The 16,234-nt window shown below is 39.6% G+C and overlaps 1 protein-coding gene across 2 annotated transcripts in view; it reads left to right on the top strand.

The window, feature by feature from the left end:
- LOC136864489 (transmembrane protein 120 homolog) overlaps positions 1-16,234 on the top strand; it is a 182,452-nt gene that overhangs the window by 154,331 nt on the left and 11,887 nt on the right. For both annotated transcript variants that reach the window (XM_067141525.2, XM_067141526.2), the window contains one exon: positions 3,021-3,191. In XM_067141525.2, the coding sequence (XP_066997626.2) occupies positions 3,021-3,191 (171 nt within the window). The remainder of the gene's footprint in view (positions 1-3,020; positions 3,192-16,234) is intronic.

The following is a 16,234-nucleotide window of genomic DNA, read 5'->3' as shown; positions in this document are numbered from 1 at the left end:
TTCTCCCGTCCTAAAATCAACAGTACCAAAATACATTACCAGGAAATTAAGGAAGGAGATCAGAAGAAATAGAAAGCACGTGACAATTATTAAGAGGTTGCGCGTAAAAATTCGTGACTTGGAAGCAGAACTTAGTAAGGTAAAGAAGGATCCCAGAAATCTTGCAAGTCGAGTTTCTAAAATTCAGAAGGAAGTTGAGGGATGTAATATGAAAGTAAACTTTTTGTTAGAACAACTTCAGAGCTTTGGAAGAAAGAAATGTAAATACCAGGAGACTACAGTTAAAATTTGTGTACTATTATCTTCAAGGTTGCCAACTGGTTATCGGCTTCTCAGAACACTCGATATTTTGCATCTTCCTCATCCAAGAACGTTGAAATCGTATGTTGGATACTCAAAAGGGGAGACCGGCATAACTTCGCTAACTAAAGCCTGATTACTGGTAGAAAAACTGTCGTTAGTGAACGATAACGAAAAGGTTGGTTCCCTTATAATAGATGAAATGTCCATAAAGCCGAAACTTGTGTATGACAGGAAATTAGATATGTTTATTGGACTGAATGACATTGACGCTCTTGGAATCGAAGATAGGTTGGCCAATAAACTACTCTGCATTTTGTTCAAGGGACTCTCTTACATATTACAGAATACCGGTGTCTTTCTATTTCACTTCATCCATTACGGGCTCACAACTTGAAAAATTAACCTTGGATGCGTTAAATGCTGTTGAAGAGTGTGGTTTCAGAGTGATCAGAATTGTGACCGACAATTCTCAGGTAAATGTTTCGATGTTCGAAACATTATGTGGAGGAAGCATTACGCATGAGATACAACATCCAGCTGATAAAACTAGGCCTCTGTTCCTAAGTTTCGATCCCAGTCACGTCATAAAAAACGTGCGATCCCAACATTTGTCACGAGACTTTGTAAACAATGCTATCGTGACCGGCGCTCATTTGAGAGTTCTTTTCAAACTCCAGAAATCTTCAATTATGAAGCCGGTGAGGAAACTAACCAGAAAAGTAGTTTATCCTACAAATTTGGAGAAAATGAATGTAGCAAGAGCCAAAATTGTATTTTCCCCTGAAACAATCGCTGGTTTGAAGGGTATCGAGGTGGTTTGTCCCGAGAGCATTAAAGACAAGAACAGTTTAAAAGAAACAATTTCTTTCATGGAGCATTTTATGAAGTGGTTTGATGCCCATGATGTCTGCAACACCTCGTATGGGACATATTCCAGGAATGAGAATAAACTGGCATTTACAGCATTGAAGATGAACGCCTCAGTTGGTTAATAAATGATTTCCTGTCATATATCAAGAACATTCAAATGCATCTAGAGAAAGAGAAAAGATTCACGAGGGAAACGTATCAGGCGTTGGTCTTGACTACCCAATCCACTGTGGCCTGCGTGAAATACCTCATAAGTATAAATTTTCATTATGTCTTGACGAGGAATCTAACAAGCGATGATATCGAGCTTTTCTTTAGCCACCTACGACGCAAAGCGGGATACTATGACACAATGGGCGCAAGGTCATGCCTTAATGCAATCGAAACAACGCTCCATACAGGAATTATTGCGGCATCAAAACATGGCAATGTTGAGCTGAGGGATGAAAATAAGATCCGCAATGTACGAACCAGTTTACTACAACCAAGAATGTGCCAGATGGATGAAAGATATAGAAGGAATGAAAGTCGCGATGATGTGCAAATTCCGCAGCTTCCTGAACACGTAATGTCTATCATTACAAAACCCTTGCAAGGTAAATTACATCAGATCTGTGTGAACAATACCTTTTTATTTAAGTGTTCGCTAGTACATAAATATGATTAATTTGTTTCAGATTCAACAGCTACAATACCTGGTATTTCTCTAGCTATGGTAGCAGGATACTTAGTGCGTGTGGCAGAAGAACAAACAGACTGTGAAGGCTGTTTAGAACATATCACTTCTCCAGCTAGTGAAAGTCCAACATTGTGCCTTATTCACTTTCAAGATCGAGGAGCCCTCAGATACCCGAAATCATCGTTTGTAGCTCTTCTGCAGCGCATGACGGAATTTGTTACCTCTACTGTGCAGTATTTACCTCGACGACAGTTACTAAAAATGTGTACGTTTTTTCTGAAAACCAGGTTCATCAGTGAAATTAAGTGTAGAGTGTGTAAAGACGACAAACTACCTCTTTTTCTACTCCAAAAATTTCTGAGACCTCTATTAGACAACATTGCTTCGAGCCACTCAAGTAGAAGTGAGAAAGTTTTGAAACTCGATAAGAAGCCCCTGAGTAGGAAAGTTTTAAAACTGTAGACACCTACAACATTCAGCTCTCTTTATTTAGGATATAATTTACTTATAGACATACACGGCCATGCGAACACAAGGGGGCAACAGCGCGATCCTAGTGGCTGAACGTTGAACTAAGGTGGCACCCGTTTTCATTAGTGCATTTCAAGGCCTTGTATTATAGCGTAGGCAACGATTACTTCTGTCTTTCTTGAACAGTTCAGTAATATCGTGTAATAGTCTTTTAATTTTTTTTCTTCAAAATTTCTAAATTGTGGTATTAGATCATAAAATATTTTGGTCTCTCATAGTTGATGACAATTAAAATTAATTTTCAGTTTGAAAAATGAGGTTTCTTGGTCAATATATTAACTCCATTCATACAAAAGGAGCAAAATAAACATTCTACAGTATATTTGATTAACTTCCTTAAAGTTGAGTTAAATGTAAATCTCAAAAGTGTCATCATTTCTGAAATAAAAACAAGTAAAATTTATGTTGACGTAGATTTTACGTAGGGTTAAGTTTAATTTCCTTGACTGTATGATCACTTCGTAGTTCACAATTTTTCCTTAAAGGAGCGTAGAAACAAATTCTAATTTTAAATTCCAACTCCATAATTTTTCCTCAAATTTTAACTTGTATTATAGTCTTATATGTTCTTGCCCCTTTGTTTGTAGTTATTTATTTATTTATTTATTTATTTATTTATTTATTTATTTGATTTCAGGTTCCTGCATTAGCCTTCTTGTTTGCTTTGTTGTTTGCGGGAAATTTGATCACAACATCTTTTGTGATTACACAGAAGTTGAACACAGATTTCCTTCAGAATTTATATCTGATCCCGTGGGTCACTCGTGCTAGGTCATTTGCACAGATGTCTGATAGTACCAAAGATCTTGTAAGTAGTATTGTATCTGCATAATAAGTTTAAAATGGATTATTTTATCAATGCCTTGTCATGTATTGCATTATGTTAATTATTATATAATGTAGAGGTGAAAATCACTAGTCGTGGAGCCATCAGAGTATATTTTATACTCGAAACCACCCATGCAGTCATTTTGACCACTTTATTAAAATTATTATGCCCTATTTACCCAAATAATCCCCGTCATTGAATAATGTCCGCACCCTCATTTTAGGAAGGCTCATTTTGAAAAAAAATTAAATGAACTAAAATTCCTTCCATCGAAAGAGTAATGTAGGCATAAACAAACATTTTGTATCACTCCGCGAGGTCCACATGGTCTTTACGCAAATATGAACATGTAAATTTACGGATATAGCTGCTTTGCCTGATATTATAAAAATACATTATCACTGCTATGAAATATATTTTCCAGGAAAATAAGCATGTAGGCCTACTTACGTGACAGGTATTTAATTAATCTGAACTTGCAATAGGCTCGATTCCCTGTAGATAGGAAGATTCGTTGTCTCTTGCATCACTAGAGTCCTCTCCTAATTTACTTACAAATTCGCCACACACCACCCGTCTTACTAATAAACGGTGTATAACTTTTATACAAGGTTTATAAATCGTTCATGTGAAATTCGTTACTAATAAACCGTGTATAAACCTATAAACCTCCTGTGTATACATCTGTTATAGTTATTCATTGAATTGCTTATACAGACCAGGACCCGTGCATAAGCGTTGTATAGCAGCGAGTAGTGGAAAAAGAAACGAGTGAACAGTGTATTTTTGTGGTATTTACTGTCTGCACTAATATAATCGTGGTGAAATATTCGACTTATCTATTCAACATTGAAGGAATGGACGTTAACGTTGATGATCTTCACGATATTTTAAACATAGAAGACATACGCCATTTAGGGGTTATGGAGGCTAGACATCTTCGTAAAATAAAACACTTTTAAAGAGACGGAATGACAATGAATAACTATAAAAGAAATGATGGTTGGGCGAATTTTTGTGTAATGTGTTACTGCTTAATAGACTTTTGAAATGACGAGTTTATTATACATTATCTGCCTCTTCAAAGATCTTTCTTAAATTTGAGTATAAAAAGGGACATATTCCTTGACATAAAAAAAAAAAAAGGTATAACTTGAAAACCGTACGTAATATGATTTCCATACTTTGTAGTTGAATACGCAGATATATGATGTATAAATACCTAATAGAAACTTTTTTGATCAAACCTTTCTTTTATCTACAAAACGGTTTTTCCTTTCTCCTGAAAAGTAAGCATTTTGGAATGTGTAACCTTTCCAACACACCGATTCAATTACAATTGCTTATGTTTTCCGTACTATCCCAGTTCTTGATCTTTACTTAAGCTTTTCCAGTTCTTTTGTGGCGTTCATTACACAAGCGAACTGAAGAAAAGTTGATATCAATATAAGCCAATTTCCAGCTGTCTCGCTTTGTGTTGCCACTGCCTTTTCAATATGCCATGCTACGGGAAGTCTCTTGTACAGTACGGTATTATTCACCAACTTTCTTCTACATTTTGTTTCAGAAAATCCTGAACATTTCTTCCAACAAATGTTTCAACGGAATCATAACATCAACTTGACTACCTTTTAGATCCATTAGACTACCACATAATTTCCGAACTCCGCTAGCTTTGACATACGTTTTATCATAAGCAACGCCTCTACAGAAGTTCCATTTTCTTCTCGACTTTCAGATATCCCAAACATATACATTTTAACTTGTTTATTACATTCACACTTCCGTTTTAAATAACTGACAGTGATTTTACCACCTTGGATTCAACTTGGGAATTGAAGAAACATCCCCCTTTGATGATTGTGTTTACACTCAAGGCCATCACAGTCTTAATGATATTATAAAAATATGGATCCATTTTAGTTTTAAACTCTGAAAATTTCATGTTTAATCACGTTTTAATCTTCAAAACTGTTAATTCACTCTCTTTTAACATACTTTGGTGCATTATCGTTGTTTTAGATGTTATTGTATAATGTTTTACGAAATCATTTTTCAACATTTTAACCTATAATTTATAAGTATATGTATTATTTTTAAGATTGATATAGGCTGATGATGCCCGTAAGGAGGGTAAAACATGTACCTTTGACTTTTATGTATTATGTATTAAAAAAAATATATTTGACCATATGAAATAGTGGATCATATTGTATTGTATTGAACAGGTAGACTCATAATATTGTAATAATACTTGAGACATAACAAAACATGCCGTAAATCTGTCCCACACGACTTCTGAAAAAATATTTCAAATGAAATTATTAATTATTGATGAGGGCAATGATTTTTAAACCACACTAGACTATTAAATGGGACAGTTATAATAATTGTAGAAGACACACGCACGTTCTAACTATTCCAATAGAGACCAATAATCACTCGCGCACATATGACAATACTACCATATCCCATGTGAAAGAAGGATGAAAATATTAAAGACTACTGCAAGGCTAAAAGAACTATTACCACTAATGAATAAGTAAGCATTATTTCTACAAAGATGAACAGATAAACATTAGAAAAATGGTATTTAAATGAATGATGGTAGTGGATTATCTGGTCCCGTCGCTATCTCCCCATGTCAGAAGTCGCCTACATTTTAACACACCGTTGTAGCCGTGATGTTCAATGCAGAGTTGTGGTAGGTCTTCTCTTCAAAGTGTAGAAACATCTTGACGCACTCGAACAAACACGTGACGATCTTCTTTCTTCTAACACAGAAGAAGCTGAAACTAACAAGCAATTTTAGAAGATATTCTGCACACACACACGCGATGAGTTTTAAAGATGAATGACACGTAACTTTGCTTGTGAAAATCTGCCAGACTCGTTGACTAAGGTGTTAATGAAGGTAGTTGATTTGTACTGCCAAATAAAAATATTTAAGTCCAATGACTGAGTATTTGCGTCGTAAGTCAGAGCTCGGCGAAAGCAGCAGCAAGTAAGAGCGTGAGAAAAATCTGTAAGTAAGAGTACGAGAATCAGTGTGTGTTCCTTCTGAAAACTGGGGTATTTAAGCACTTCACAATGAGGGCATCACCACAGTGGTTCGTAATTGGCTGTCGTCTTTCACCTGATAGGCCATTACAATTCTCGAAAGTACCTTTCATTTGAAGACTTGGACATGCGTAATTCAGATCGGGGCGACCTTGACTACTCTCAGTGGGTCACGTGGGACAGCTGACAGCTCGATAAAAAAAAATCAATACTCTGCTCCCTCGCTGGTAGGACTGGTTCTGTACAAATGAGAACATCTCTACAACACAGGATTGGAAAAATATCGCCCTTGCTAATGAAATAATAGCCTTGTACATACAGACACAATAAATACTTATTGTAGGCCAAATTTGAAGGGGACAGTAATAACATGCAGATTTTTTTCAGTTGTATATTGTGTTAAATTATATGTATTATATTTAAACTTTTTACTATAACAGTACGTTCCTTCTATTCATTCAACTGAAAAGTTTTAAGACTGTGTTCAGCCATAGTGAATTATGCGGACATGTTTGTTATATTGTATTAAACCACACAGAACCAAGTGTTTACATAGGTTTATTTAAAGCCCTATTACTTGTATAAGTACTGTAAATGTAGAGGCAGCTTTTATAATATACAGGCCACCCCTGTAGAGAGTTATCTTTGTGCAAAATATTATTTCAATATATATCTTATTTACAGAGTAGCGAAGTTGTAAACTTCATTGCCGTTTATTTGAAAATTTGCTATAGTCACATAGTTCACTATGGCATAGCACTCCAAATACACTAGTGTCCAAAAGTTAAGCATAATCACTAAACGAGGCCATACCGCTTGATCGGAATGTCAGACTGATTGCTGAACAAATGGAAGCTGTATCACACACCATATGTCACACAACTTGTCCAAAAATAGTGTCAGAAAGCTGGTAACTAAGGTATACCTTTGACAACAACTAACAAAACTTGGCAAGGTCTTCCACAACAAAATATGCTGTTAATAGGGTGTATGGTTACCCCTAACGGCCTCACATGCTTCACAGTGACGTGGCATGCTCTCTATCAGATGGTCCAAGAGCTCTTGTGGCAGTCGATCCCATTCCTCCAAAAGGGCAATGCGAAGGTCTTGGTGGAGGCTGACGGGATGCAGTTCGCCACCCCAATGCATCCCAGGGTTCTATAGGATTCAGATCTGCGGACCTCTCTGGCCAGTCCATGTGATGTATGTCTTCCCCAGCCAGAAATTCATCCACCAGAGCAGCACATGTGGTCTCAGTATCTCATGCCTGTATCTCCAAGCGTTAAGTGTTCCTCGGACCACCCATGAAGATGTGCAGGTCCGTACTATACTCTTCCTAGCAGTGAGCTTACATAACACCATCACAGTCTAACCTAGTCAGTGTTCGGTGGCAGACGTATTGTGTGGAGGTGTCAGGAGAGCTGGCGTGGAATGTGAACGGTGGCCAGTAAAGTAATTCGAGAGGGAAGAGGAAGATGATTGGCGTGGATCAATATCGTGTGGCTATTGGAAGATGGCAGATGAAAGGGAAAAAGGAGATAGCTAGAAATAAAGGAAGTATAATGGAAACAAGAATGATGGACGAGATGATATTGGCGGCAGTGGTGATTATGATACTACTAGTTATAGGAGGAGTAGATGTAAACCCCGGCCCGACTTCTAGTGGCAACATGAACTGGGAAGACGTGGAGGTCATTGGAAAAGTGGTGGAAGTAGTATGCCCGTTTGACCAGATTATGAATATGATGAAAGAGCAAATGAAAGAACTTGAGCATATAAGGCGGTGGATACAGGGAAAAACAGACGAGATAATGAGTAGAGTAGAAACCAACGAGAGAGAGACCATATCACTCAAGTCAAAAATAAGGGAGATGGAAGGAGAGGTGGTGAAGTTGCGAGCGGAAATTGAAGACTGTAACCGAGAACGGGGGAAGAAATGCCTATTCATATATGGAGTACCGGAAGACAAAGCAGAAGATAAAGTACTGACAACATACAAAGTTGTGGAAGTCATCCAGAAAATGATGAGAATTAATTTTAGCGAAGTCGATATTGATGATGTAGAAAGGATAGGTAAAAAACGGGGTGATAGACCGATAAAACTGAAGCTATTCTCCACCTTGATGGCGGAAGTAGTGATAAGAAGTGCAGATAACATATGGAGCACAAAAATTTGGATTAAAGAGGACATTGGTAGAGAAGGGGTAAACACTCTGAAGAAACATTTGGCCAGGGCTAAATTACAGGGGTTAAGAGCTCATATTAAGGGTCAAAAATTAGTAGTGACCAACGGTACTTGGACTAGAATGTGGACTGCGAAGAAATTACGAGAAATGGAAGATGACAGGAATGACGAAGTGGTAGTGGGAAAGAGAGTGGAGGAAAGACAAGCCAGAGACTGTAAAGTGGGGGATGAAGGACATGGAGGCAAAGAAAGAAACGAGGAAAATAAGGTAAAGGAACCAAGCTCGCAGCATTAAGGAAGGAACTTGATAGATTTGTTAGCCATAGCGAACAGGGAGGTAATGGCAGAGATGAGGAGTGTGATAAGGAAGGAAACCAGGGAGACCTGGGCATTAACGAAGGAGTCCAGGACAGAGGCCAGTGGGAGAGAAGATAGAAGGATACAGGGAGAAATTGTGGGAGTAGAAACACATGACGGAACAAGAGCAAGCAAACGAAGTGAAAACACAACTGGGAAGCAAGAAGAAGAAGCAAGAGGTGCCCTAGTGAGAGGGAGAAGTCTGAGCCTAAGAGAGTTATGGGGCAAAAAGAACAGAGTAGACGAAGGCATAGTGACAAGAAGCAAAAAGTTAATGTGTAGTGAGAAGTAAATGGCTGTATTCACGATAATAGTGGAGTGTGTGCGTGTTATTCATAATTATGTTAAGAGCGAGTAAACGACAGGTGTGATAGAAGAGGCAAGTTTCCAGGCGGTCAAGTGTGTAGTGAATGAGGAAGAGGGTGAGACAAATTGGTCAGATGATAAGGAGAAAGATAATATCTGGTGACGGTTGGTTTATGAGCTGGGGTCCTAGTTATCCTAGTTATAAGTGAGTGAACATGGCTTCATTTAAGGTGGTGAGTTGCATGGGTTCTAAAGTTAACAAATATAGTGAATTAATAGAGGTTGAAGAGTGATCAACAAGAAAGAAATGTAAAGTGTAATAAACTGCACATGGGCACTACAGTGGAGATAACACGTAGTCAGGTTAGCAATATAAGTAAAATATAAGAAGGGTCAGTGTCTAAGAGAGAATGTGCTGAGTGCGAACCCGGCCGGAAGTGGAACAGTCTGTGGTCTAGTGCAGACTCAGCCTGACACAGCACTGTACTCTGCTCAGTTATATGTTGCCAGTTTTATTTTCACATTGCCATTAATGCCATACAGTCTATAGATGGAATTACCCTGTTGCAATAGTTCTTTTAGTCTTCGTTTTATCCCTTTTCTCAATAACAATATTGAGTTTTTACATTTTATTATTATTATTTTCAGTACTACTAGCTTTCGTTTATCCTTGGTCTTAATAGCAATATCGAGATTTTTTGGTTTTGTTTATATCTGAAAAGATAACATTGACTCATGGACATTTGATTATTATTATTTCCAGCAACTTTGTTTTTCCACATTTGGTGTTAGTTATGTTTACTATACGAGTATTATTTTGTGTGTATAGCATCTTAAGCTGTCTAGGTTGGGCACTATTATTTTTCTCCCTTAATGGATCAATAAGGCCTCATTGCTGTAGATCTGGAAGAAAAATAAAGGCTTTACTTTACTTTACTTTACTTTACTTTACTTTACTATAACACCATCAAGTTCATTGTCTGGCGGGGGTTCCCCGTCTGCATGAGTTCACAGCCAATCAGATGCAGTGTTGCCAACTTAGCGGATTTTCCGCTAAATTTGGTGGAATTGGAATACTGTCGGCGGAGAAATATACCATTTAGCGGACAGTGGATTTTTTGGCAGAATTATAGATTTATTATAGCAGAATTTAGCGTTTTATCCATTTTACTTTTTAAAAAATGTACTCCAGTCTGTCTCTGAGCTTTTCCTTATTTCTTGTCAGGAGCTAGCAGTCGCATGAGGAAAACATGTTATTTGGATTTGATGTTATGAGATCATGGTATCATAAATTTGTAATGTGCGGGGAAAGGGTACTTATCTCTTAGTTGACGAATGACGACAGATAATGAAACTGGGAGAGAGTAGTATTTATATGCTGTGAAGGAAGACTGTTTAATGAACTGGCCTGTTTTGTGTGTGACCCTTGAGGTAGGGGATTCACCTAGTTTGCACCTGGCAATAAAACGCCTACAAGTTTTAGCTCGCCGGCTCGCAGGCAGGGGGTTAATCCCAGTGAAACTCGCAGATCAGGTGAGTACAGACATTATTATTATTATTATTATTATTATTATTATTATTATTATTATTATTATTATTATTATTATTATTATTATTATGTGCGTATGGACCCAATGGATCACGCAAAGCTCTAATGATTCTGATTTCTGAGTTGCCAAACTGCTCTCATCCTTTCTCGGTGGATCCTTTTTCGTTCTTCTGTCCACTTTGCTCCAGTCTTCTTTTTCACTTCGCTCTGTGGTTGCACTTTCCATCCATTAATTTTTTTTCCTATAGAGGTTTCTATCCGCGGTGTCAATTGAGTTCATCTGGTCTTTTTCCAGATCCTTTTTCACTTCCAGTACCCATGGAATATTTTTTTGGATGTTTTATGTAGGTGAGAATCTTGTTTGTCAGTCTACTTGCCGGCAGTCTGCAGACGTGGCCATAAAATTTCAGAAGTCTTTTGCGGGTGTCTGCTGCAATGTTGGAGAGCTCTTGTGTCACTTTGCGTGACCTCAGTCTATATCCATCTTCTGTTTTTCGGGGGCCGAGAATATTCCTCAGATTATTATTATTATTATTATTATTATTATTATTATTATTATTATTATTATTATTATTATTATTATTATTATTATTTGAGATCGGATTTCTTGGGGGAATTTTAGCAGATTTTTAGTAGTATTTAGTGGGTCTTGAAAATATAAGTTGGCAACACTGATCAGATGTCTGGATCAGTAAAAACGGCTATGCATTTTGAACTAATAAACATGTAAATCGCTCAAATACTCAATGTTTATCAGACAGTAAATAATAAATCTATACTCAATTTCTGGTATTCCTAGACCTGTGGATTATCAGCTAGGTAACGAAGTTTGCTGATCGAATTCAGAGGATTTCAGCTCTGCTACAACGAAATTCGTTCCTCTGATTTCCTTGTTATGGGCTTGGCCAGTTTCTGACATGGCCCCCAGCTCGCAATTGGTTAGCTAGAACGGTGGTATGAGGCTTTCTTACTTGAATTTGCTGGCAACGGCTTGGTTAAAAAAAAATATTTGAAGTGGCGTAGTGGAAAACTGCTGGTGACACCTCACCCCACAGCGATTTTGTAACGGGCTACTGACCTCGCCTAGTTTCTCCATTTGAAACCTATGCATAACGACCACAGTGTATTTAATCAATAAATGATTAAATGAGGCATATATGGAATGTCTCAGTAAAGCAATTCAACATGATGCCGCCCCACACCATGACGCCGCCACCACCACCACCATACTGGTCCCGTTCCATGATGTTCCTATGTTTGTATCGGCTACCCGGTTCTCTCCAGATTAATGTGCAACGGGAATCGTTCTGCAAACTGAAGCGGGATTCATCTGTGAAGAGCACATGCCTCCATTCATTCATGGTCCAGTTTTGATATTGTCTAAGAACACACACCGCTGGACGTCAGGCAAACAGCCCTGCTGTTCTGAGCCTCCGGTACACAGTTTGCCGGGAAATAGTCCAGTCAAGTTAAGCGTTAAAAGGGAGTCGTGCTTGCTAAAGGTCCGGTCGTTCTGAATTTTGTATATGTTGTTAGTACCTAAACCAGTATTAAAAAACCAGATTTGCAATTTCCAGAGTGCTGTGCGAGCGGCTGTGTACCCAAAATACCATGAAATTTTTGGACTTCTTTCAGGTTTTGCTCAGTAACTCAGTGAAGGAAGGATCTGACCCGTATAGTCACTCTACAAACTTTTAAAGTAGACTAAAGTTGCTACAATTTGAGACCAGGGCAAGCTCTATATGGCCATTGGTTCCCAAGATACAATTATTCGAAAATAAGCAATTTTTCCAAAAAGTGAAATTTTTTAGAAATGGTCACTTATGTTGTGAAATATCTTCTCAAATATGCATCTCGCGTCAAATATTACAAGAAATGAAGTTATAGTGAACTTAATTAACTTTCATTTGAGACCAGAGTGGTACCTGTAGGCCCAGCGGTTTTCTCAAAAATGACAGAAAACCAAAAACAGTCATAAGTGGGTTTTGGGGGGAAATGCAAATAAACTGTTTTTTATTGGAACGTTCATTTGTACACTGTCCACAAGATGCTCCCTTCTGCCCACGCAGCTGGACATTTTTTGTACGCTAAGAGCGCGCACCTCTACCTTCAGGATATGATGACTCTACAAGAACGGATGGATAAAGAATAAGACATGTTCACAAAAGGATCATTCACCATTCGCCGGTCTGACAAGTTTTGGTCTGGGTTGTGGTCAGACCTAACAACTGAACAGAAGCTGATGCGATCCATGAAGACCTATGGTGGGTTGACCCAAGGAAGGGGAATCTCCGACAGTGTGCTGGCAAGGTGGACAACAGGAATGGTGTTTATGGTGAACATATGTGAAGAACTTGAAAGTTTTTGCAGCATCTCATATCCTACTGGAGAGCAGCATGTAGACATGAGACCTTCTCGAATCGTCCGAGATAACAGTGATGTGGAAAAATTCAAAAACTGATTTGCTCTCCACCCTCCATTTCCCAAAACTGACATTTTGCTTTCTATCAGTAGTGGTTTACTGACAGGTCCTGAGGATTTAAAGGATGACTTCAAGTATGAGTTGGCCCCATTCCCGATGTCTGTGTTCAGTGAACAGGGGATGCGCAAGGGCACAAAGTCTACTCTGTACTCTGCCTTCACTCCTCTTTCCAGACACGCCGATAGATGCCAGCACTCGCGTTGTTTTGGACGGTGGCTACCTCTTTCACAAGGTCGTGTGGCAGCAGAAGAGCACAGTTTGAGCACTTTTGGCGTGTTATACCACCTACGTCCATAACCACTTTGGGAAGAACGTCTCCATCGTTTCTGACGGCTACCCCGAAGATACTACCAAAAAAAAACCCCACCAAAACACCGGAACGACTCCGGTGCTACGCAGCTCATTCCAGCTACGAATTGACGTTCGATGAATCCACAGTAATTCAAATTGCTCAAGAGCATGCATTGGGCAATGAGAACAACAAGACGCGCTTAATAACTCTTCTTTGTGACACCTTTCAGAAGAAGGTAGTAGAAGTAGCTGTTGCCGAAGAAGTTGCGGATCGAGAGATCGTCATGACGGCGCTTTCAAAACGAGCAGTAGCCAATCGAGTCGTCATAGTTGGAGAAGACATTGACCTGCTCGTTCTTCTCAATGGTTTAGGCGCTGAAGAGGAAAAAGTCTCCCTTCAGAAGAGCACGAAGGGTGAAGCTGGTTGCTGTCAATACTCTACGACCTTCTACAACCACCAGGACTCCCAGCGATCACCAGGGATGGTACTATTCACCCACGCGTTTACCGGATGCGATACCCCCCCCCCCCCCAAGCACTGTTTTGGCCAAGGAAAGACCAAAATCACCACACTCCTGAGCAAGAGTGAACCACTTGCTGAGCAAGTGGAGGTCTCCCTTCGGCCAGACTCCACCCCACAAGCCGTGAGAGAAGCAGGCATCAAGTGCGTTGTGGCTCTATATGGGGGTGATATCGCAAGGGGTACTTTGGATTGCCTGAGGTATAAGACGTTTGTCACTTCAACGAGCATAAACCTCGTCCGCTTGCCGCCGACGGAAGATGCCGAGGGCCACCATGCAGCAAGGTGCTACCTCCAAGTCAGAGCTCGATAGCTGCAGTCGCTTAAGTGCGGCCAGTATCTAGTATTCGGGAGATAGTGGGTTCGAACCCCATTATCGGCAGCCCTGAAGATGGTTCTTCCGTGGTTTCCCATTTTCACACCAGGCTTATGCTGGGGCTGTACCTTAATTAAGGCCACGGCGCTTCCTTTCCACTCCTAGCCCTTTCCTATCCCATCGTCGCCATAAGACCTATCTGTGTCAGTATGACGTAAAGCAACTTGTAAAAAGCTACCTTCAAGTGCAGAAGTGGTGGGGAGTAAACTTGAATCCCACTGATTGGAAGTGGAAGCTGTCTTCTCGGGGACTCTCCCCCATCCCCACCACCATGGATCCCGCACCTCCTGCCCTTCTGCGAAAAATTTCATGTAAATGCAAGAAAGAGTGCTCTGGGAGCTGCCCGTGCAGAAAGGCTGGGCTCCACTGCTCAGTCCTCTGCCAATCATGCAGTGGCAAATTGTGCATTAACGTCCCGGATGTAGAGCTGAAATGCTCGGACGATGAAGATGACCCGACTACAGACTGGCCGCCTCTCCCAGCATTCATCACAGCCATCGAGACACCATCTTCGCGCGAGCCCAAGCCCGGGCCATCTAAGATAAAAAGAAAGGCATGATTTGGCAACCTAAACACAATACCTACATGATTTATATTAGTTTTCTTTTTTGTGTAAATGTAATTTGTCCTTATAGTCGGTACCGTGATGTTTGTACAAGCATTTTAGTTTGTAGGTATATAAAACAATGTTTGATGATGACGTAATTCCCGATAGGTATATTATTTTTTTTTTCATCAAACAATTTTTTAACAATAAAAAAAAATTTAAGTGTTTGATAACTAAAATCATAAAAACACCTGAGAACAGTTTATTTGCATTTCCCCCCAAAACCCACTTATGACTGTTTTTTGTTATCTGCAATTTTTGAGAGAACCGCTGGGCCTACAGGTACCAGTCTGGTCTCAAGTGAAAGCTAATTCAATTTGTTACAACTTCATTTCATATAATATTTGATGTGGGATGCGTATTTTAGAAGATATTTCACAAAATAAGTGACCATTTCGAAAAAAATTCACTTTTTAAAAAAAGTTGCCTGTTTTCGAAGAACTGTATCTTGGGAACCAATGGCTGTATAGAGCTCCCCCTGGTCTCAAATTGTAGCATATTTAGTCTACTTTAAAAGTATATAGAGTGACAATACCGATCAAACCCTTCCTTCACTGAGATATTGAGCAAAAACTGAAAAAAGTCTGAAAATTTCATGGTTTTTTGGGTACACCGCCGCTCGCACAGCACTTTGGAAATTGCAAATCTGTTTTTTTAATATTGGTTTAGGTCCTAACAACATAAAAATTCAGAACGACCGGACCTTTTGCAAGCACGGATGTACATCTTGACTGGACTAAAATGGCAATCCCTGAGACGGCTGCAAGCTCCGCCGACAATTGTCTTGTAGGTTCACTCCGATTTCATCGGACGGTTAAGGCCAGATATTGGTCCTGCTGTGGGGTGGTTACCCTTGGTCGACCTGGTACTGGCCTACGGCTAACATCTCCTGTGTCTCGAAATCGTCTCCAAAGCCTGGAAATGACACTTTGTGTGACATTCAAGGATACGGCGACTTCAGTTTGTGTCTGGCTTGCTTCCAGGCGGCCAAGTATTCTACCCTGCAAAACGGGATCCAAGTGGCGTCATTGTGCCATTATGTTTTCACGTTCACCACGATGGTACGCTCCGCACACTGTAACAGGGCATATGAGGGAATATGGGGTGCAGGCACTGGCTGTGTTTACCTTGCGGTTACGCCGCTAGTCAAAGCAGGGAACACTCCTTTCCTATACAGAGCAAACACGTAAGGTTGGTAGGTGCATATATCGTGCAATTTGCGGTGTATTTCCTGTTGCCCTGCTTACTCTTAACTTATGCTTAAATTTTGGACACTAGTGTAGAATAAA

Source organism: Anabrus simplex, chromosome 2 (genome assembly GCF_040414725.1).
Source record: "Anabrus simplex isolate iqAnaSimp1 chromosome 2, ASM4041472v1, whole genome shotgun sequence".
In the NCBI taxonomy this organism is placed as follows: domain Eukaryota; kingdom Metazoa; phylum Arthropoda; class Insecta; order Orthoptera; family Tettigoniidae; genus Anabrus; species Anabrus simplex.
This window is presented reverse-complemented; position numbering and strand designations above follow the sequence as displayed.